The sequence below is a fragment of the Uloborus diversus genome, chromosome 2 (genome assembly GCF_026930045.1).
Source record: "Uloborus diversus isolate 005 chromosome 2, Udiv.v.3.1, whole genome shotgun sequence".
Classification (NCBI taxonomy): Eukaryota; Metazoa; Arthropoda; class Arachnida; order Araneae; family Uloboridae; genus Uloborus; species Uloborus diversus.
In genome coordinates, this window is record NC_072732.1 from 77,803,304 (window position 1) to 77,828,224 (window position 24,921).

Below are 24,921 nucleotides of genomic sequence, written 5' to 3' on the forward strand. Positions count from 1 at the left end.
TCTGGTTGTATTTCAAGTTTTGACCCCCCCCCCCCTTTTTTTTACTGGAGTGTCGTCTCCTGCTGAACTAGACTACCTGCGCTGTAATCCCGAGTGTTTGGAAACAAAGTTGTTCAACCTGGCTTACCAGAAAAGTATCAGTGACGTTATAGCCGCAACCTGACCAGCCATGCAGTGTAACCGGTGAAGTGTTTCTGAACGCAACCGTGGTGGAAATGTAGCCACTCATAATAAACCATTCAGTTTAGTTGTTTTTACTAAAGCAAATATCGATATCGAATTACATCTCTTTTGTAATCCAAAATTAAGTGAGTAGAAATAAATCTCTTATCTAAATTAAACGAATGTATCAAATAATATATACAGTCTGAGTCTGAAGAAGGCGGCCAAACTTTACTTAATGATTGAAAACATCTAAATAAGCTGGGATATATAGGAACATGTGGTCGAAACACAATTCTGAAGCGGTACATACACTCAAAGGCAGAAACCGACCGGATGCGAAACACACAAGTCAAAAGTTTATTACATAAAGAGGATTTTACACAACATTTTAATTTTTAAGAAATATTTAAAGACGTTGCTTAAAGCTGCGGCCTGTAACTGTATACACGCGTCGCAACGGCAGCGCAATGATAGGTTAAATCTTATCAGAATGTCTCAGGGTAACTTCGATTGCTACGTTACCATAGTGGCGCGTGTAATAGAACTACAGATCCAATTGCCAGCAACTGCTTTGAATCTTTCTTAAAAACTAAAATGTTATGCGACATCGTTTTAGTAAAATTTCTTTGTAGTTTTTTGCATCCAACAAATTTAATATTTCAAATTATCCAATTTTAAATTCTAATTCCTTCCTGTTCGTTTCAGACGTAAGTTGCTCAGACGACAGCGAACGATACGTGGAGCCTCATCACTGCCTGTCTCCAACTTCAGGCGTGCCTTCCGCTCTACGTTCCTGCGAAGTAACTTGCAACAGTGGCTGTGTCTTGACTGTCTGGTCCGCTTGGTCACACTGCGAGTACGAGCATGGGGCCAGGAGAAACCGGAGCAGGGAGCTCGTAGGTAGTGGGGGCAGTGACACGACTGCCCTTTCTGCATCTTTTGTTTTATAAAAGGAAAATCTTCATATGGATACGACTTTTGCGGTATTTCAGCACAGCTAAACATAAGCTGTAAGTTACTGCTTCAAGCAAGGGCTAAGGCAGAAATCCAGGCATGTACCGACAGACTGATTACAACAACCAGACATTCCAGGTTCACCCTTTTTGGAGATTATTTGTAGAACAGCCCTGTCCAAGCTGGAGGCAGATGTTCTTTCATTGAAGCGGAGATTACATTCATGCTACCCGCTAGTATTACTTTAGCACTCCACCGAGTGAATAATTTTAGCTACCTGTATGAACAATCAACTTTGGCGGCCAACGTGAATATAATCTCCGCTTCAATGAAAAAGCATCTGCCTCCAGCTCAAACATGGCTATTCCAGACTGATGATCCCTAATGTGGTGTAACTGGAGTATTTTGATGCCTAAATCGGGCTGTCGGTACATGCTTAAAGTTCAAGAAATTTAGCACATTATTCTCAATTCTAATGTTTAGTAATTAAATCGTTGAATGTACCCTGCGATGATCGCGAGGAAGTCATGGCACAGTCTGCATCATTGTACTTTTTATAGGTATTAGTCTGTTTTTGGGGCGGTGCTCCGTAGCTTTTGAAGGGACGAGCCATTGTTCATACGGGAGTGGGCATTCCTGACGTAAACCGTTCAGGGGCACCCAAAATTGCAGACCGTGCAGTTTTGACTTTAAAAAAACGTAAGCTAATTCGTGCCTAAAAGGGGTGATAATACTGTAATCAAAAAGGTTTGAGGCATTTAACGAAAATGCACAATTAACAGCAATTTAATACCATATATCTTCACCTTAGAGCAATAGTAAGACGTCTAATCCCAGAAATACCACAAGCATATCCTACTGTTGCTTTGAGGCGGCGATATGATATAATGGGAAACGTAATAAACTATGAGCAAAAGCATTAAAAAGTCAAAATTTAGAACGATATTACAGTACCCTTTAACCTTATCTTAAAAAAGGGGCACAATAAAAAAAATTATGTCTTCAACAACTCCTTGTGACAGGGATTGACATTTGACAATGTTAACTCTTCGATATACACGCAAAAGAACTGAGTGGTAAGCAACAGACAGAAATGTCTATCTAGATATAATTTCAGGGTATCTCTATTGAGGTTTTGGTATGTTTCATGGTTAAAATCATTCAAAGTAAATCTTTCATCTGGCCGTATTTCTGAGCAGCAAACGTGAAAAATATTCTGCTTTATTTGTTTAGACATATAATTGTAATCTCCAATATAGGTAGTAATTGTAATACATAGTTGAAAATTGTTTTGTCTTGTTACGAATATTGATCAAGTTTGAATGAAAGATGAGATAATTTGTAATTATGCCATTTACTTAGTCTAACGTAGGTCAGTATTAACGTAGGGCAAACTATAATATGATTCTATAGCATGTTATTGCACTCATGTTCAAAATCCCTTTGATTTTGCCTACTTGTCAATAAATCAAGCATGGTCAAAAAAAATTGTTCAAAATTTTCAGAAACAAAAGACATCCACATTTTATTGCTGCGAAGACTAAGTAGTTTTTATTGTGTTTTTCTTTCTATCTTATTTCTTTGTTTATTTCTTTTTTTTTTAATTTTATGACTCTTATTATTGTGCTGTTAGTAGAAAATACATTTTAGTTGTGCATCATTCCAGGCTACTGTTCTATTTATAAAGTCATCATTTGTTGAAATAGCTTTGTAATCTTTTTATTCACATGATTTTATATTCCAGAATAATACTTTTATACTTCTGGAACGTTTAGTCACTATTCCACAACAAAAACAATGTTCGTAGATCATCGCTGAAGTAATATTTAATACAAATTTTGCAATAAAAATATTTAAAACTGCGTACAAGCACCATAACAGAACATTTTGAGTTTTTATTTATTTTTTTTATTTCTTCCTCCTTCAATTTTTTAATAACTCATATCTTTATATGAAGGAAGAAATAAATTGAAAGTAGATGAACTGTACATTACTGTATCCATGACAAATGATTGTTATAAACTAGAAAATTACTCTTTGTTTTTGATTATCTAGACTCTAGCAAGAACCGACAGTTGTGCATAGAGAAGTTCAAACTTCTAGAGAGCTCAGACTGCCCACTTCCCGTTCTTGACGAAACCGGCAGAGACAGCTGGATGTCCTGTATAGTTGAAGATTCGAACACAACGTGGGTGGTGGTGAATGGGCGAAAGATCGGACATTCTTGTGGAGACGGATATAGGTATAGATATGGATTACAGATGACCAGTGGTGGTGTACGACCAGGTATGCATTATTTGAATCAGTAAACAGCATTTTAATAATTTTCATTACAATGTTTATAGAGAAGTAAACTCATTAGGTTTTTAACAAAAATTTTACTATCATGGCCCGATAATAATTAAATGCGTCATAGAAATTGCTCAAGGCAGTGGAGGAAGATTTGAAGAACTCGAAATGACTGAAGTTTCCTAATTGTCTTATACATTAACTAACTGCGTCACCCGACTTTGCACGGTCCACCTCGAAAATAAAAGTTATGTCAAATGACGCGTATTCAACAATCAGGCTTGAGCAAAAAAATAATAATAATAATTTGCGGCAGATTGCGGAAAAATAACCAAAAAGTAAATCTCCCTATTACAGGAAAAGCCTTTAAAACAAAAGCCAGAATTTTATCTGTTCATATTCGAGAAAAAAAATGGCAACAGATCTTTCGTCTCAATGATTTTCTTCACGTTACAAATTTTAATAAAAGCATTGTTACGGAAAGTTGAGATGAAGGACTGAATAATAATTTGAATGGAGGAAAGCCTTCGAAAAGTAGGGATTTTATGCCGAAATCTAAGTATCCTAATTAATAGTTTTTAATTCATATCTCGGCTAATTCGCAACTCCAACGAACTATAGGGGGCACTGAAATCACTGTCTAATGGCGGACTTAAAAACTAAAACAAACGCACATGGTAACGAAGAAAATGCTAAAAGTGTTGTGATTTTTGTTCGTACGTATGATTTTTTCGCTTTATTCTTTTTAAATTAATTTTCAAAGTCTTGTGGATATTCTGGCCCACGTAGAAAGAAATGAGAATTCAAGAAGCATTACTAAACGTCAAAGATTAATGCAAACTACGTAGTTAGTAGTTCTAAGCAGCTATTTCCACGATGTTGAATTCGATATTTATCAATTCTTGATAAAACTAAATAATAATTGTGGCCTGACAAGAATAACAATTAATGCTAGAAAATTCAATATGACATTACAAATTGTTATCGAAAGAAGATGATACTTTTTTGCCTTGCTTGGCTAGCGCTTATTACTTTCCATTTGTAGCTGAGTTATTTCTCTCGAATTCCCGAATCGGTTAATTTAAAAATTTTCTGTTTCGATTTTTCTAATTTCTGAGTTACGATTTAATTGTGTCATGTTATGCAAATCATCAACAAAATTCCCACGGATATATGGTGGTAGTTTTCTTTTCAGTTGATTGACCATTATTTCTTTTCACTTATCGAATTCTGTAATCTTACTACCATTTTATTCCACTCATGATAAAAATTAAAAATGGTTTAACTAAAAACGCGAAATCTCGCCAAGGCTACTTTGCTCACACTATACTAAAACTATAACCCTAAACAAATTTGGCGAAACCTTTCAGCTGAGAATAAAAGGAATAAAGTAAATTCTTTCTCGGTTATTCATTTTGTTCTACGATAATATATTCAAGAAAATATTTTGCATACTGTCCATTCCAACTAAATGCTGCTGTAAAATATGGTAAGTTTAATTAATTTAAGATTAAAAAAAAACCCCATATTCTTACAAATTCATACAAAACAATAAAATTTTTTACCTTGTATAACGTTATCCAAGTTTGTTAATCCAGAATTTTCGCTTTCACCAATTATTAAGGAAATAATGAAAACTTACATTATTTTGAGAAGCTCGAGAATACTACTAAGGGACGAATTAATTTCTGTAGCTGAAAGCAAACTAAGACACATCGATTGCGTTAATAAATACTCAGAACAAACTGCCTGTGTTTACGTCAACAGACACACGTGGAACGCAACGTGGCAATGTTTTAGTTTCATTTGCAGTTTTGTAAATCACCGCAAGGTAGCGTATTCGAGCGCTGGAGTTCCGAATTATTATCGGAGGATTATGTTAAATGTCCAAACATGAAGTCGGGAAGATTATGAATCCATCGATACCTGGTTCGGTCAGTTCATTGGCGTTCAGGAGAAGTAACTCGGACATACATACATAGGTACATACATAGATACATACGCTCAGTTTTAATTGATATAAGATTTCTTTTTAAATTTTTATCAAGTGCACTCGATAACGCTACCTATATCAATGAGTCGATACATAGGAATAAAGGTTTGAGAAAAAAAATAGGGTGAAATCAACTTTTTCCACAACATATACCCCTGCATCTTCTAATGATGTTGGCCGCCTTTTCAGTATGATTAGTACAAATACACTAAAAAATATTTTTCAACTTCCGTTTTTCAGGATTAGAAAGAGACTTTTGCTGGTCAGACTGTCCAGTCGATTGCCAAATGTCTACCTGGAGTAATTGGACAGCTTGCAACGTACCTTGTGGCCAGGGCTTCAAAGAAAGAAGACGGCAGATAGTTGTTCCTGCAAATCATCTGGGAAGACCTTGCCCACAAGCAAATAATGGAACGGTAAGTTAATTTATAGTAAACATCACGATTTAAATTTAAATTAAAACGTAGTAAAATCATTGAGAAGGAATAGATGGAGAGAGTGCAACCCTACTATCCCGATACGGCAACAGTACCATGTGACCTGGGGAGCAATTTCGAGTTGACCGTAACCGCTGAAGAAGTTTTCATTAGCTGAAATGAGATAATATTTCCGATCATTTCCATACACATACACTTTTGCTCTGATTTTGATGTGGAACAAACATCAATATTTAAGAATCGCCGTTGCGATGGTGAAGAAAAGTTATTTTCAATGAAATTGCACACAAACGGAAAGACATTTCAGTTTCTGGATTTCGTGAATGATGGAAGTCTCGCCATGACAAAGAAGAAACAGGGGAAGAGGAATGCAGTGTCGGCCGGTGGCGAGGTGGCAGGGAGTAATCCCGACACTCCTAACCCAGCGCCGGTACTTATCCCCTCGCACTCTCAAAATGGACTTTCATATTCGACGAAATTTTCTTCGTTTCTGACGAAATCGCTTCCAGGGATATGCTCCGAGCGAACATTTCGTCAAATTGAGGAAACTGCTTTCGTCTCTGGTTTGAAGATGCGAATTTCGTCAAATGTAACGAAATATTTCTTCATTCTAGTTTCGTCAAATCGACAATCATTTTCGTAGTTTTGAGAGTATTAGTTTCGTCAAATTAATTTCGTCATATTTGAGCATGTTAATTTCGTAATTTTTTTAGTTTATTTCTTTTATTTTTCTTTTTTGAGCTGATTAGTTTTCTTTCTTTCTTTTGACGATACTGACGAACCTCGTTAATTCGAACACGCTTAAAAAGAATTACTTCTAAAACGGACTTTTTTGTATTCTCTGTCCCATTGTTTTTTGTTTTTCGGATAAGACGAATTCTGTTAAGAGTAATCGATTTTAATGATCCATTAAAGTTCGTTTTAACGAGGTTCGACTGTATCTTATAAGATTTAGTCAAATCTTTACTTCAGAATCTTACCACCATAATTTCCCACTTTGATGCGCATAGTCACACTCACAGGCCCGTCATTTACGGGGGGGGGGTCATTTATGGGGGTTGACATTCCCCCCCCCCCTTTTGATTTTTGAACTTTTATTCTTTACATACGAAAGGCCGTGTTTTTAGTTGGTTCTCTATAAAAATTTTGAAGAGTGTACACCTTTTTCCACAATTGGAAAAAAAATCGAAATGACTGGCCTGCACTCCCCCCCTCCGCCTAAAGCAAAAGGCAAGTATTTGTTGAAAAAAGAGACACATAAAAGATGTTAAAAAAATTTTTATTAATGTAAAAATACAAGCAGACAATTTCTTTAAAATGTAAAAATAATTATTGCAAATTCAAGTTAAAGAACAATGTGAAATGATATCTGGGAATTAGGGCTTTACGATGCATCGATGCATCGTAAAATACCGATGTACAGTACACCCTACATCATTACACCGGTTTAGAATAAAAACCTCTAAACCGATAGATCGGTATGCTCCACAAGTTTGCTCACATCCAAGCTTTTTTTTTCATCCAAGCAAAAAAAAAAAACAAAAAAAAAAAAAAAAAAAAAAAAAAAAAACGGAAACCCGCATGTTAGTCCGGTCCCATAAACTCCCCATGGTATCTAACTAAAACCCCATAAGGGGGATTTTCCTGCAAAAAATCTATTTTTTGCCGGATCTTTTCCATATTTGGCACAGAGGTTCATTCTTGATGCTCAGGAATACTCATTGAGCAGTTTCCTTCCCGCTATGGGGGGGGGGGAGAACAACCCTCATAGGGGATCTCCTTATAAAAGCCAAGTTTTTGTCTGATTTTTCCAAATTTGGCACAGAGGTCCTTTGATGCTCGGGAATGCACACACAATGGTTTTAGTCCTGAGGGGGGGGGGGGTGGCAACGCCCATGGGGTTTCTGCTTACAAAAACCAAGTTCTGTCGGATTTCTTCTAAATTTGGCACAGAGGTCGTTTGATGCTCGGGAATTCAAAAAGTAGTTATCGTCCCTCTATTGTGGGGTGGGGGGGGGACCCCATTGGGGGTGCTTCTTATAAAAACCACGTTTTTGTCGAATCTTTTCCAAATTTTACACAGAGGTCTTTTAATGTTCGGGAATTCAAGCAGGATAATTTTCGTTCTTCTATGGAAGGGGGGGGGGAAACCCCTCATTGGGGTTATTCTTATAAAAACCAATTTCTGTCGGATTTCTTCTAAATTTGGCACAGAGGTCGTTTGATGCTCGGGAATTCAAGCAGATTAGTTTTCCTTCCTCTATGGGGGGGGGGCAACTCCATTGGGGTTCTCCTTATAAAAAGCAAGTTTTTGTGGGATGTTTTCTGAATTTGGCACAGAACTTCTTTGATGCTCAGGAATTCTCATTGGGGAGTTTTCGTCCAGCTATTGGGTGTATTTTTTTTTTTTTTTTTTCAAAAACCAGTTTTCATAAGATCTTTTAACAATTTGGCACAGAATTCCTTTGATGCTCAAGAGTTCCCCCATTTTAGTCCCGCTATGCATGGGGAATCCCCCGCGTGGGTTTTTGTCGGATCTATTCCAAGTTTGGTACATTTGTCCTTTGATGTTTGTGAATTCCCATAGGGTAGTTTCGTGCCAAATTTGGGAAAATTCTGACAAAAGCTTCGATTTTTGCAAGGAAAACTCCCCTAATCGGGGGTTTGCCACCTATAGCGGGAAGAATAATTCAAACTGCTTCAACTACTCGCGATGTAAGTTTGGCGATGCATCACGATGTAAAAATTCCTACATCGTCCAGTCCTACTGGGAATATAGAAGTGCTACTTCCTCAGCAGACATTGAGTTCTGGAAGAATAAGACATAGGTTACTTTTATGCAGAGTTACATCAATATTTGCTCAAAATTGCTGGGGATTTACTTCTTCATTGCATCGCATAAAAAATTCCAGAAAAAAAAAGATTTTTTTAAAACTAATACCATAAATTTTTAAGAACTAGTGCAATAAAATGTACAGCTTTAAATTTGTATATCTTTGTTCGAAAATTAGATACAGAAAATGAAATTAGATAATCTTGAAAAAAAGCTTACCTCTTTCTTTTATCAATCGATTATTTGTCTTATTAATTTTGCTTCTATGTAGAATGCTTGTCTGGCAATATTTATGTTTAATACAGGAAGTGTATTATTGCATGCAGTACATACTTTATACTTTGAAGTACTTTGGTACATACTTCATATTTACTTGTCTGGAACTTCAAGGGAAATTATGTACCTTTATATAACATAATTGATTAGAACTTTACTGATTTACTAAGATAGCTCCATAAGCATTGATGCAACCATGGCCAACGCTAAGACAGAATTGCAAGTAAGAGATTCAAAGGTATGTAATGAAAATAGTGACTAGCGTATCGAGAAAAGTTTACTAGTTTTTATCATATACTTTTTATTTTCCTTTCAATTTTTCAATTGAAATTTTACATAGACTTTTTACTTTGTCTGCAGCAAAAACCATTACTCTAACTTAAATTTGGACTTACTAGTAGTTATCTATGAAATGCTTCTGAAGAGAATTCCCTTTATTTTGCTGATAATTCCTTGAGGCAGCAAATATGGCAATATAATTAATGCTGTATTTATTTCAGCTGTAGAAACTATGTATAATGGAAAAATTCATAATTATCACAAATCAGGTTACACAAATTAACATAGAATTTAGCGTACTAAATGTGAAAATAAACAACAAAGAACGCTTTATAATTGTTATTATTTTCAAACATGCTGCTAACTTACCTTTTTTTTTAAATCAAGGTTACCTTCAATAACTTATTTTAAATTTGGGAAAAATTGAAAAAATATTGAAAATATTTAGCTGCAAAGCACAAAGATATAGTTCTTTATAGAAATTAATATTTTCTTTGTAACTTAAAATGCTTTGTTTTAAATTAATACTTACTTTATTTCATGTTTTATTTTGCAAGTAAAACCGTTCAAAAAGAAAAGGAAACAGACTCAACAAATAGTGAAGTATTGATACAACATAAACAAGAGACAGCTGCAGAAGGGGAAGACATTACATAAACAACATGGGGTGCGACTTTAATAAGTCCGGTCAACGAGCCTAACAAAAAAAAAAGGGGGGGGGGTATCATTTCCGAACCCTAAGCTGATAGCCAGTTTGCATTTATTTTTAATTGCATTAAGCGCTTTTTTTTTTGCTCGATTTTTGTGGGCTTGTTTAAAAGGTTGCTAAGCAATTATTAAAAAATATTTTTATGAGCACTTTTGTGAGATACAGTTCTTAATACTTTCTGATTATTAATTTCTTCAAAATCATAATTCATTTTGCTATTAAAATATTTCATGTAGTTTTGTTAAGAATTAACTATAGAAGATCTATTGTTTACCCATTTCAAAATATTAATCTTACCTACCGGGTAGAGCAATATTTCATTGAAAATGATAAGTGTTACGTACACTTTTGTGAGAGAGCTACTGTATAAATTATTTTTGTATTGAATAAAATTTTACATGTAGAGTAGAAGAAGAAAAAAATACCAATACTTAGAGAGGGGGTGGGGGGGCGGAATATTTGCTTAAGAAAATAAAAATTGCAGAGGAAAAAAATTTTGAATTATTAAACAAAAACACTTCGTTCACCAGAATTATATTAGTAAAATTCATGAAGAAGAATGAAAACACATAACCATGAAACATATTCAACGTTGAAATTAAAAGCTTCAAAGTTCTATGCTATTTATCAAGGCGCTGTATTTATTATCTGCGTTGCTGTAGCGACGGTGGAATTTTTTATGTAAGTTTAAATTCGTAAAAATGCTTTGATCATCTTTGTCAATTGTCTAACGGGGGGAAATAAAGGAAGTACGTTTTCGGAAACAAATGTCAACAAACACACATTTTCATTTGCAAATAAAAAATAACGCTAGTTAAGCCTAACGTGGAGGCGACTCAAAGTTAGTTTATACAGAATTCCAAACCAAATCGAACAGGTCGTTTTCAATTTTAATGTGTTTTAAATCCAACAATAAACACAACACTAAACAAAAATGTAACAATACATAAAAGAAGGCACATTGCACATACAAATTTTAATAAATACTAACCTTCTTTATGAATCCTTTAGAATAACTGCCGTAAAATATTTTAACGAGCAAGTACAAGACTGAAACGAAAACTCCCAGAATGCACTGCAATGTGACGAAATCGGGACGAAATTATTTCGTGAAAAATTTGAGATTTCTGGTTTTGTCAAATATCACGTGATTCGGTGACGAAAAGATCGTAGAAAATAACGAAATAGTGCTCGAGGATTGCCGAATCGTCAAAATTGAGCGTTTCATTTTTGACAGTGCGTCTGCTCTTGGACAAGCGGTCCTGAATCCCAAAGCTAACACCTCTTGGGCGGACTTAGTCCCGTCTGAGGATGATGATGATGAAATGAATGTTACCTCCGGGTACGATTCACCACTTGCATATAGGGATGTTACGACAATCCTTACAACTGCCAAGTATGGAATCTCTGACGATTTTATTCGTCATAGCATTGGCTTTACAGCATGCAAGAAAGTCGAAGTACAACTGTTGAGAATGGCCGAGCATGGTGCTGACCAAGCCGAAGTTGCCGAACGCCTGGTGGAAATCCTGGGTGAGACAGCCTTTTATTCAGCCAGTATGGCCCCCCCACCTCCAAACTCTAAAAGATGCTCAGTTGGAATTCTCCCCAGCTAAAAGAACTTGCAAAAGTTCCCCTCCTGCTGCTTCACCTCTTATTGAGGTCAGCAATCAATTCTCATCTCTGGAAAAACAGGTGGAAGATAACCCCTCCCCCAGTTAGGAGCCCCCTCCCAAACTCACCCCTATCGTGGTGCAATCACCACAAAATTATGCTGATTTTGTAAAGCATCTCACCCAAAACTGCAAGAATTTCCAAATCAGGAATAGGAGCAATAATGAAAGTGCCATTTTCGTGGATGATCCTACTACACGTAATAAAGTTATCATGTATTTAAAATCTGTTAACTTTCAATTCTACATTGGTAGACCCTATAGCCAAAGGTCTTAAAATTTGTAATTAGAGGACTGCCCTCAACAACCTCCACTTCTGACCTGCTTGAAGAACTTACCGCGCAAGGATTTAAAATTAATAAGGTAGCACAGCTTAAAAGAAAGGACAAAACTACACTCCCTCTTTTCCAGGTCCAACTCCCCCATTCCAAAGATTCGGCCGCTTTTTTCGGACCTAGAAAGTATTCTGAACACAAAAATTTCTGTCGAAAAATATCGTAATCGCAAATCTATTCTGCAATGTTATGCATGCCAGGGGGTTTAACCCACCTGGCAGAGAATTGCTTCAGGCATGTCAGATGTGTGGTGTGCGGTGAAGCACACAACAAAGCAGATTGCCCTAACAGGCAAAATCAGGAAAAATCTTGTTGCGCAAACTGCGGGGAGAACCATGCAGCCTCTTATAGGGGCTGTAAGGCCTTCCCAAAGCCCAAGATCAATTTAGGCAACCGGCGCTACTTCAACCGGGATACTGCCCACGTTGACCCACGCCGCTCTTACTCTAATGCCACTCAAGGCATTCCCGCCACTGAAAATGATCCCCATTTCAATAACTATCCTGAACAAAATTTCACCGATTTATTCCCAATTATACAGGAAATCAATAAAGTTTTCAACATCAATAAACTAATCTCCACTCTCAAGTCAATCCTCCCCTATTCTAAAAAGCCAAGGCAACTTGTTAGAGAAATTATCCTCCATAGTTCAAGTTTTAAGCAACTTGAACTAATTTGTCTGTTTTTCCTTTCGCATTTTCAAGTACCTATTTTCACCCCTCTTTCCCGTGCATCTGTGTCCCCCTTAATTGTTCTCCCTTGGAGCCGCCAGGATCTCTCGATCGGCTTTCACTTCGGCCAATCACAGCTATGCCTCCCTTCGGGGAAATTTGAACAAAATATAGCACACAAGTGGATGCGGGGCTCCGCCCCAGGTGCCACAAGCATGAACTTTATACTTCCGTGGCATTAGCTGAAGCCGTGCATGATAACAACCTTTAACTGTAGAAGGGAAAAATTAGATTTATAGTAATAGTGCAGTATTCTAGCATTGTAAACTGTGAGGAAAAAACCACACCAGGAGGTCCAGTAACTTTTCCCTATCATGTACGATGTTTTTTACTTCTAAATAAAGAAAAAATAACATTTATATGCATTCTACGAGTACATTTTCCACAGTTGCCTATAATTTTTAAATTTTTATACTTATTTTACCTATAAAAGTTATAAAACATTGTATATCTTGAGTGCAAATAACATTTTAGTTTCATAAAAACACTTTTTACTTAACTAGTAATTATTTTAACGGCTCTTAAGCATTTTGTGTACATTTGCTTTGTTGGCGATTATCTTCTCGCCAAGCTCCTGTGAACAGCAGATGCGCAAGAATAAAGATTTGCTATTTTTATGCTTCAATTTAAATACTAGTATGCCTGCGTATGAAATCATTTCAAAACATTGATTACAATACATATGAATCCATAAATTTTCAGTCAATAACAGAACACTTTAAACTGATATTTGTACATGCCCGTCATTTAAGGGAATAAACATCAAAATACATGAAAAATGCAATTACATTACATTTTAAAATCCGTAAAGAAGTGGGGAGAGGGAATTTGAATGATAGGCCTGTAATTGTATCTGTTATTTATTTATTTATTTATTTATTATTATGCGGTAAAGCAGTTGCTCTGATTTGTAGCCCCGACTTCATAATAAGCGCCGTCGCGTCGTCTGAAAAATATTTAATGCCAAAAGAGCGATTGCGTGCCAAAACGCGACAACTTCCAAGCCAAACAAGTCACCTGACCTGGGAAACATTGGGTCCCAAGCTTATTTCACTGAGACATTTGCTATGGCTCCCTCCATTAGTATTCCTTCTCAATGAGTAAAATACGCTTTTTTTGGTATAAGTGAGACGTTTTCTCTGCTCATAGTCTTGATCTTGCACAAAGAATAATACGTACTAGTGTTCGCCCAGTGGTCGAATTTCGATCATATTCATAAATGAATATTTGAAAATACATGTATGAATTTAACTATTTCCAACATTTTTATTTCTACTCTTCCTCATGTTTACTACACATCTGGAAACATACAATTTTCATATGTACACACAATACGAAGCATTAATAATTTATTCAAATTTTGCTTTTTGTCTGTTAACCTCAAAATGAATTAACGAAAAGGGATATTTCGGTAATGGGGTTGTTTCCGAAATTTTAAACGTATTTTTTATGAAAGAGCATGCTTAGAAACATGAGTTTTAACTACATTTTAAATAATTTGAAAAAAAAATAATATTTATCAATTATTTTAATCGGTGCGCAGATTGAAATTCGCTTCTGCACATGGCATCAAAAGCGATGAATGAAATGCCATTCACTGATGCCATTAGCGCGCATCGCAACTTATCATAATCAGGAAACGCGGTTGGCAGCAAAGCGTAAACATTTAGCACGGTAATGGAGTAGCGCAACAAAGTACATGACTTGTAACGTCATAAATACCGCGCCTTATTTACAAAATGGGACAACAGTTTTTCCTGGCTGCGTGGGGTTTTTTTTTTTTTTTTTTTGCTTATTCTATCAATTTTAGTGACTAAAAGTAGTTTTTTTGACTGAATTAAGCAATCCCATCCAGAAATTGGTGTGATCGTCAAGTTCTTGGCTTGAATAATCTTATTTTGGATACCATGCTGCTTCGTGCTAACACTACGTAAATATATATTTTCCTATTCTTTCTTTATGTATGCAAAGGGAAAACAATATTCGATCTCGCATTGGGAACAAAAAATTTGACGCAAATGGATAAAAATCGCCAATTATCCAATTTTCGAAATTTTCCCGTATGAAATGAAGCATCAAAACTCAGTTTATACGTTAAACTTCTGTGTGAACAGTGAACAATATTCTTAATATATAAAAATCCTTTGTGCGTACGTTTGTCACCATAAGGCTTTTAAACGTCTGGACCGATTTTGATCAAATTTTTTGTATGTAATTAAATTGTGGCAAGCATGATTTCGAAGCGCGATGGATCGAATCGGAAACGTTTTTGTTAATTAATAAATTAACTTAAACATTGGATGGTAAAATCTCCCAAATGATTAATATTTATTTTAACCTATTGTTGAGCGAGAATTGAAATAAATATTTAACCCGTTGCCAAAGGACAATAAGAAAGCCAGCTCTGTTTTTTATAATGAAATTTCCTACTGTAATATGTCAATTGAGAATAGATAAAACGTTAAAAGAGAGAGTGAAGCCTTCATTCCTCTTGAAAGGAACGATTTTAGGTCCCGTGATATATTTTAAAGTAAAGTATTGTAAGGTTCACGCAAAACGTGTATTCTGTCGTCGTAGTTGAACCATGTGACCAGATCGGTGCTTCAGGTTTTCCTAACCAAATGATCAGAAAGTACCGTACCTAGCAACATATGTTTCTCGGCTGAAATCCATCTGAGTTTTGGCACCAATGCCAAGAATACTTTAAGGATTATCTTTAAGGATTAAGGAGAAAAAGAACCAAATTGAATTTTCGAAAAATCGCTTCGAGGTGCATACCTCCATGCTACAAAATAACTTTGTACCAAATTTCATGAAAATGGGCCGAACGGTCTAGGCGCAATGTGCATCACAGAGATCCAGACATCCAACAGACATCCAGGCAGAGAGACTTTGAGCTTTATTATTAGTAGAGATAAAGATACACAGTTTTTTTTTCTTTAAAATAATCCTTCAGTCAGTACGAAATATGAATTAAAAATACGGATGAATCATTGCTATAATCACATTCGGTTGTGTATACAGAAATTATAATACATTAGGTTCCTTTCATTAAACCCCTTTATTACAATAACTTATTCTATACACATTATTTTACTTAAGAACTAGTTTTTGTTTTTAAATATGACACGCATCAATATGTCATTTTACCTTGTTTTTTATTTTCCTACGGCATATTCAATGCAAGCAAATTTTCATCCCAGTTTCCTATTGATTGCAATGTGTATAATACGTAATTAACTAACCATCAATTCCAAAGTCGTCAGTAACTCAAATACATTAGCAACCAATTAGAACTAAATTAGAGCAAGCATTATTAGCTAGCATGACCACCACTCTTTCTAAATTATTTAAGGGCTTATTTGTGCCTGGAAATTTATCAAAGAAAATTATTTCTGTGTACAACGGCAATTACCAGAAATATGTGCAATCTTACCTTAATAGACTAAAGGACGTTAACTAACAGGCGCACACGCAAATTGCGAGTGAAGCTTGTCTCTGATCTACACGTAATTGGGTACAGAGATTAACTCTAGGGGCTACTGTTACACATGCTAGTTTGTAAATAAGTTAACAAAGAATGGCAACAAAGCCAAAACTCAGTAGTTTAACTAGAATTTATATATGTAAAGAATACTTTATTCCAAACACTTCTTCATAAACTTTAAAAAGTGTGTCATTTCTGCAGAAAAATTTATTTAATTTTGCTAGTTATCGTTATTATATGCTATTTTTACTTCCTGCAACTATTCAGTTCTGAACATTGAATACTAGAGGTACCGCACAGCTTTGCCCATAATAGAAAAACATCGAATTTTCGAAAATTCGATTCGAGGTGCACACCCCCATGCTACAAACTAACTATGTGCCAAATTTCATGAAAATCAGCCGAATGGTCTAGGCGCTATGCGCGTCACAGAGATCCTGACAGACAGACAGAGATCCGGACAGAGATCCTGACAGACAGATTTTCAGCTTTATTATTAGTAAAGATAAAGAAAAGATAAAGATTTACCTGAAAATGGTAAGCTGTGGTGTAGTATTATACCCTAGAAGAATTGGACTTGTGCATTCAAACATTTTGTAATGTTTACATAGGGTAAATGACTATAGTTGGGGCAAATCTAACCTGGCAGTATTATGAAGGTTACGTAGATCCTAATGACAGCATTACGATACTGCCAGGTTAGGTTTGCCTTAACTGTAGTTACACTGTAAAAAAAATGTGTAAGATGACCAGTATTAATGAGTGTGACGTTACACGAATACTGAAGTGTGGAGCAGCATTGTTTTAAAAACTCAAGTTTTTGGAGAAACCTTGCACTATGGTTTTAGTAGGATTCAAAACGCATATGTAAAGATCAGAATCGGCGCAGAGCATCTCAACTCTTGTTAGCGAAACGAAAACCGGCCTTGGTAACCGAGCGTAAAACGTTCTTGCTTTGCGATCCGTCTCGTTTGTGAGATTCGAGTTGTGGGTTTGGACACCACTCAGCTCATTTCTTCTCTTAGTGCAATAAAAGTGTCTTGTTTGTACATTGAAAAAATAAATATTGTATAGTAAAATAATAGGTGTTTATTAGCAGGGCCTGATTACCCAAAAGGCTCAGGAAGCTGGAGCTTCCCCTCAGAATAACCAGGGGCCTGCAAATGACTTAAAAACTTTTAGTTTCTGCTTTTGAATGTATTTTAAAAGTATTCAAACATTAGAACTCACTAAATAAAAATTTTGGAAGAACTGTAAAAAGTGAGGACACAGTTCATAAAGTGTGGTAGCAAGCTATTTTTATCTGTGGGATTTGTTCTGAAACAACTAACCACCTTTATCTGCTGCGAATGGAAGTACAAAAATATGAAATGTACAAAAATATGAAATGTACAAAAATTCAATATGTCTGGTTGCTGGTGGGATAAACTTTATTTGGAAGTCTGCTTGGACGTTTTTGGAAATAATATTGTATGGAAAGACAAACATCCGTTTTACAGCCGGAAATGGACGAATCTGTTGTTTTTTACAGATGTCAGCTTTTGCAGAAGCAGTCTCATTCAAATGAGCGGAATACGCGCATCAAATTTTTACTTTTCCCCCTTAATCACATAGATTCGTCTTATCTGGACGTTTGAAAATTCCATGCAATCCGTGGTTGGACAGTATATAGCATTATTGAATTTTGTTTCGATGTAGGTAGAATTTTTATAAAATATGTACCAAAAACAATAGGTGGGGGCCCTGAAATGAGACTTAGCTTCCCTTGACTTCAGAGGTTAATCGGACCCTGTCTATTCGTTGTTGAAAAGCATGAACGTGATAAATCGTTCAAGAAAGTCAGATGAAAGCTTAATTTTTGCTAATGTGTAAGCTTTCAAGCAATTTCTCTGTAAGCATACGGAAAATTGAGGTGTAACCTTACGCAGAAATTAGTGAGACGTAATTTTCACTGCCACGGTGTAACCTTCCGCAAGCGATGTATTGTACAACTTTACACCATTTATATCAGTTAAGTTACTCTAGAGTAGTGAAGGAAGCTAAGCTGCCACCGATTTTATGGAGTAAGATCACAGAAAACTTTTTACAGTGTATGGGCGGGCATGGATTAAACGTTTTTTCTACTATCGGATTATTGTTGAACTGGTGTTGCAGTTCTAGTTCATGGTAAAGCAGAATTCACACGGTGTTAGAACTTGGAAATTGCTAGTTCTAAGCGTGCACAACCAGAAAGTCACGAGAGTTCTCTCGTGACTTCTTGGTTATGTGGTGAGCTTTGTGCACTGATGAAGAGGCTCCATTGTAGCCTTAAAATAGTTAGTTGCTGTAGTTTCTTGAGAATTTGTGCATTATTTTCGTCAGTTTTTCATTTTAATCAGGTTGTAGCTTAAAGTTCATTTGATCATTTTTCATTTTGCTTTCTTTTGTTGTTTTTTTCTTTCTTGTAAAATGCATTGTATTCATACTCCTTGCCCCCCACCCCACTACCCCCACCCTGGAAAACTTTGAAAGGACGGACATGTACTCTGTGTGTATGGCGCCAAACTCCATCGGTTTAAAAGTGACAATATTTCCATAAATGGTGCTGGTGGAGGTTTAGTGACGCTTGTATACTAGATTTGTTTTGAAAGAGTATTGCAAAAGTTATATTTACGTTGCATAATATCGAATACCACAGCTTTTTTTCTTATTTTCGCATTCTAACTACGTTAAATAATCAGGAAAAAAATACATAAGTTCCCAATACACATTAAAATTTGAAGTGATAGATATAATTACTGCGTTAAAATGAATGTTTTCACTGAGTTTTTTTTTTTTTTTTTTTCACATTAAACAGCAGAATCTCAACATTTAATTAAAACATAAAATGAACCTCAACACTTTGTTACGTGCCATTTTGGTTAAATGCTCGTAAATAATTAATGGGTAACATATTTACCGCTTTGGGATGGTTAAGCTCAACACAAATGTATCATAAAATGCCCATTAACGTCTTGTAATGTCTTGGATGAATGTTTCGAGTAAATGTAATAAACGGCTAAGAAAGTAATTAATCTGACCATTTGTTTTATGTTTGTTTCGCTCCGGGTCACATGCTGTAAGTTTATGTCGATCAAAAGATAAAAATTAAAACTTTTGTAGCTCAAAGATGAAATGTTATATGAAAGCAATGACTGCACAAGTATTTCTGCAGTGCATTGCTTTCGCTTATAATTTTAAATTTTAGTATTAATTAAAAAAATTTATTTCACTTTTAAAAATTGTAATTTTTTACTTTTGTGTATTTTAGTAAAGATATTGCCAGGGTTTTTGGAAAGCAGAGAAAATACTCAATTACATTTTTTAAGGGAGTGAAATTCGTTTTAGAGGAATAAAATACACCCAAACCTGTTTTTCTGCGGTGGAGAAGGACCGCATAAAAAATCGCATTAAAAAAAAATCGGAACTTCACAAATAGCTGTAGTTTTTTTTTTTTTTTTCAATGCGGTGGATAAGGATCGCACAAAAAAAGTCTCATGTAAAAAATAGCTAAAATACTTTTGAAATAACTAGGAATTGCTTCTTTAACCGAAATCAAAATAAAAACCAAGTGATGATAATTTTTCCGAACAGTTAGACAACATTTCCCGAATAAGGATATTTTTGGGAGGTTAAAGTGACCTCCCATCGGAGAGCCCCTGCCGTCACTTAAAGATACTACCTCGCACTCGTTTCATAAATAAGTTCGTCAATTGAGTCCCAATCTGATTGAAGTTTTTAGGCGAACCGCATAAAAAAAATTGAATCCACCCCCAATTCGCCATCTCCACCAATTCGCCATCTAACCCGTTCACAAAGAAGGCGTGCCTGCTCTGCAGGAGAGGTTGAACATTCCAGATCAATGAATCATATCTGAAACGTAGGGATTTTTCGTAATGGCGAGAAAATTTTAGGGGAAAACATGAAGTGGAAATAGTAGGAACGCATATTGGCGCTTCTTAAGTGGTCATTCGAAAAAGCCACGCCTTCTACCTACGTTTTATATGACGTACTTGATTTCTTGGGTGCACGATAGAAAAAATAGTGATGCTTGCGCTCATATTTCTTCTCTGAAATTTCAGCCATGAATACTCTATCAAGTAGCTATAATTTACTATAAATATGTATATATATTGTAGTTTCATAATTTATTATTTATTCATCTGAATTTTCAATTTATGAAAATGGCAATGCAGAAATTTTTAATCAAAAATCAAATGCTAGTTTTTTAGTTACACTGCGTAACTATTTTATTTTTATTCTTTCTAAAAATGTCGAAACAGTAGTTTTATAAAGTTGAATACATAGCTTTGTTCTTGAAAAGTAAAAAGTTTTTAAAATTAGAATAGTGTTGCAAATTCTTTTTGGTATATTATATTTATTTATTTATTTACTTGTTTTGAGCATATTGTGATAAATCATTCAATTATTAGGTTCAAAGTTTTAAAACATTTTTTATTTGTTACGTAGATTCTAAGAATAATCATTTTGAAAAGTATAGCATTAAAACTAACTTATTTAAAATTTCATAGTCTATTTTAAACACAAAATAAAGGTTTATTTAAAAAAAAAAACTTGCTAGCGATTAATTAATAAAAGTACTATAATTTCTGTAATTTCACAAATTAATCTGAATTAATAAAATTGTTTAATTATTTTTGAAATTTATTGCTTCATATATATTTCATTATTCATAGGGTAACAATCACATTCTTCATTACTATTTTGGGGAAAGGGCCCTATGTAATTTTTTTTTTTTTTTTTTTGCAATTCTTGTCCCTTTTTTTCCTCTCAATTTTTCATAACAAAAGGTTTTTCAGATTTAAAAACAATATATATATATATATATATATATATATATATATATATATATATATATATATATATATATATATATATATATATATATATATATATATATATATATATATATATATATATATATATATATATATATATATATATATATATATGGATTTTTTTTAATGTCTTCAGTTGTTCACCTAAGCTCCAAGATGATAAGATGGAACAAGTGAACAAGCCTGGACAGAGGCGCAGCGAAGGGGGGTGAACCCCCCCCCCCCCCAGAGCCATTATTTTAACATAAATGCGAATTCTAATACATTTGTTTATGCATATAAAAGGGCTGTTTTGATTTTAAAAAAAAAAATTAAAACCTTCCAAAGGAATTTTTAATCAAAAAACACCTCCAGAAGGTATTTCTGGCTGCGCTAGTGAGCCTGGAGCACATATGAGCAAGATTTAATGAATACATAAATAAAATAAATTTGAATTTTTGACATCCCTGAATTCAAATTATGATTTTCGCAATCACAAGTTGCGATAAGGCCCTACTCGTTGGGTCTTGTTTGTGTAGACGAGTGTGTGTATAGATGTGTGAGTGCGTGTGTGTAGGGCATAGACGTCACCGCCCAAGAGCGTGGAGGCCGTAATTTTAAACCTCCCTTCACCTTTCCTTTTAAGGTAAAATATTTTTAAGTTAAGCTTTGAATGAATGCAAACGATTTGTAATTATGGCGACGGAAATTTTTTTCTCTTTATAAACATTAAAACAACAGGCTAGACTTATTCTCATCGTCATGGCAACCTGAAAAATCAGAACAATGTTAACCTCAGTCAAGTGAGTTTAATAAGTATGTCGTGATCGCACAAAAAAGAAATCGGGACTATCCACACATAACGAAGAATAATTCTTTAATATTAAAGATATACGTATGTAAACAATTGCATTGTAGGGTTTTCAACCTTATACGACTTCATAGCACAGGAAATATTTTATTATTGTAAGGATTATGCTTATTTTATAATAATTTATAGCTTCAGAGAGGGTGTGATAATGTATTTAAAATTGTTTTAAGCTTAAGTTTTAGATTAAATTAACCATATTTTTTGTCTTTTTATATCCTGTAACCGTTCTATAACCTAAAAGTCTTGACCACTGTAAAAAAAGAAGAAAAAAAATTAAATAAATAAATAAATTTTAAAAAATGTTGAATTTCTAAATTGACTAAAGAAGAAAAACAATTAAAAACGTTTATGCATTTTTCTAAACCTTATAAAATCCTACACTTATATTCATATTATGGAGAGGATATGAGAGCAGTTCAAGTGTACTTCATCATATACGTCAGAACAAAATTGCAAAAATAAAAAAAATTCAATCAGGCGCATCTCTCAAACTTTTCTAGGAGGGTGGGGGGGGAGGGGTATGCAAGCGCTGCTAATTACATCGAAAAACAATACAACCCGCACTCAATGTGTAAAAACATTTCTTTTTCAAAATCGGGGGGGGGGATGACATTTGACCCCTCTGAATAAAGGTTCTGCTTTTAATGCAATAAAAAATTCAAACGTTCTCAAAAACTTATTTGAATAATAAATAACACAATGGCTTTCAATAGTTAAGTGAAGTTTATTTTAAATGCGTTTTTACATGAAGAAGACTGGTGAAATTACATAAAACAGCTGCTAAAACAGAGAAATTGTCACCACAGAAATACAAAATGGCCTACTGCTCTAAAAGTTTTTCCAAGAAAGGTAGGACTAATACTGCCATCCCTATAGAATTTTTTGACAGTGTGAAAACAAGAAAACAGTAAAAACCACCCTAACTCACATAAAAACATTTGATTTCCCAAATTTGTGCTTGGCGGGACAATTGACCCGGCATGATCCATTATATGATGGGCCTGCTTTCAGTTTCAATCTCACTAATACGTAATGTTTTGTGGAATGTACGCACACACATCTGCATACATTAAATGTAGGAATACTTCCAACAAGTTGTATTACATGTTGTTATTGATTTAATCATAACTGTAATGGTTTATTTTAATGCTCTACACGTTATCAAATTTTATGCAGCAATTTTACTTCTATTGCTTTTTTTGTGTTATCCCCCCTCCCGTTATTTGATAGTCACAACCATTATTTTAAAAGGAATTTAAGTATTTTTGTGCCACAAAAGTAAAGAAAACACGGGAAAAGTAAAGAACCACAAAAGTAAAATTAAAACAACGTAATTATGCACAAATTTGCAGGAATTTACAGACAGGTGTTTTGCAGTGACAAGAAATCCATCTTTGAGTGAGCTTTAGGATGCAAAGATATCCAACACAAACTTCTGTTGGAATCTTTTTCATCCCTAAGCTCACTTCTTTAGCATTGAAAAAAGGGTTCCTTGTAATCCCGAAACACGTATCTGTAACTTCCGGCAAATTTGTGCCTGTTTACGCTGTTAAAGTTCTTTTACTGTTTTAATATTTTTAGCAAATTTCATCCCAAGAAAGCTTTTTATTTTTTTTTATTTATTTATTTATTTTATTTTATTTATTTATCTATTTATTTATTTATTTTTTTTTTTTTTTTTTTTTTTTTTGATTTCCAACCCCCCCCCCCTTCTTCTCGCCATCGAGAGAAACTGCAAACCCGTTGTAAACCTTGTTTACTGATAAATTAATTAATATTTCATTGTTTCTGATTTTTTTGTATAAATGTAAACTTTCAAATCGGTGGCTATAAGTGTTGTAAACATTATGCACAAGGTATTTTCTTAAATGAAATCTACTTTAACAAAAACCTAAAAAAACAAATGAACTTAAAATGAACATTAAATTAGCTAGGAAAATAGCAACTTATTAATAATTTCGAACAAAAGTCGAGTTGATTATTGATAACCAAAAAGTCATGTGTTTGTTATTATTGAGGAAAACTATTATTTGTTCACATCTCTAATTTTTGGCTATATCTACAAGAGGAAAAACCTAATCAAATTTAACTTTTAGAATAGCATAAAATGTAAAACAACTCCCTTTAGTTAATTCATAGTGTTCAAACGCTTTAACTACTACAACAACAACAAAAACGAGCTGATGTGTGCATCACATAACTTCCTTTTACTCCAATTTAACGTACGCACATACATGCGTACATACAGACGTCACGAAAACACTCGTTGTAATTAACTCGGGAATAGTCAAAATGGATATTTCGCGTGTCTATGCGTTCTTAGGCACTTATCCACGTGTGGTCGAGCCGAAAACAACCCTCAACATTCATTGGGGGGTGAGCAAAATGGAAATTAAGGTCAATTTTTGAGTGAAAATTTTTTCGTGAATACAATACTTCTTTTTTTGTAAAAGGAAGTAAAAACGAGAGGGGGGGGGGAATTAATACGATATGAATGAAATTTGTCCATAGATCACTATTTAAGTTAAATGTTAATCCAATGAACGGTTTTTCAATTTGGGACTAAAAATCCCTCAAATTATGTTTCAAAAACATGTTAGTTGCGAATACATTTATGCTTTCGTGTAATAATACCGTAACAATGGAGTCGTTATAAACAATCAGTATAGAAAATGATTAATTACATGTTAATGGAAGAACAAATGTATCTTTATTTTCAATCACTGAAACTGAGAAAATGATTAATTACATGTCAATGGGTGCACTAATTATTTTAGTCATCTTTTTTAAACCACTGAAATGAATAAATAATGTAGAGTTAAGTAAAACAAATCTTCTCGTCAGGTTCGTGGAGGTGAGATCCTGTGGTTTTCTCAATAATATCAGTTTCACCATTAAGCATGAGACGTGCTTTGCAGGAATTATCATAATAACATTTCTAGTAAGATTTGTTGTTTTTTCGGTAGGCGATATGATACAAATATCCTTCAAACAAAGCGAGTTTTCCGCTGCGTTGCGATTGCATGAAACTGA

The 24,921-nt window shown here is 34.5% G+C and overlaps 1 protein-coding gene across 3 annotated transcripts in view; it reads left to right on the forward strand.

The window, feature by feature from the left end:
* Positions 1 to 3,280: 3,280 nt before the first annotated feature.
* LOC129217118 (thrombospondin type-1 domain-containing protein 7A-like) overlaps positions 3,281 to 24,921 on the forward strand; it is an 84,790-nt gene continuing 63,149 nt past the window's right edge. For all 3 annotated transcript variants that reach the window (XM_054851368.1, XM_054851370.1, XM_054851371.1), the window contains exons 1-2: positions 3,281 to 3,405; positions 5,642 to 5,817. In XM_054851368.1, the coding sequence (XP_054707343.1) occupies positions 3,381 to 3,405; positions 5,642 to 5,817 (201 nt within the window). In that variant the 5' untranslated portion in view covers positions 3,281 to 3,380. The remainder of the gene's footprint in view (positions 3,406 to 5,641; positions 5,818 to 24,921) is intronic.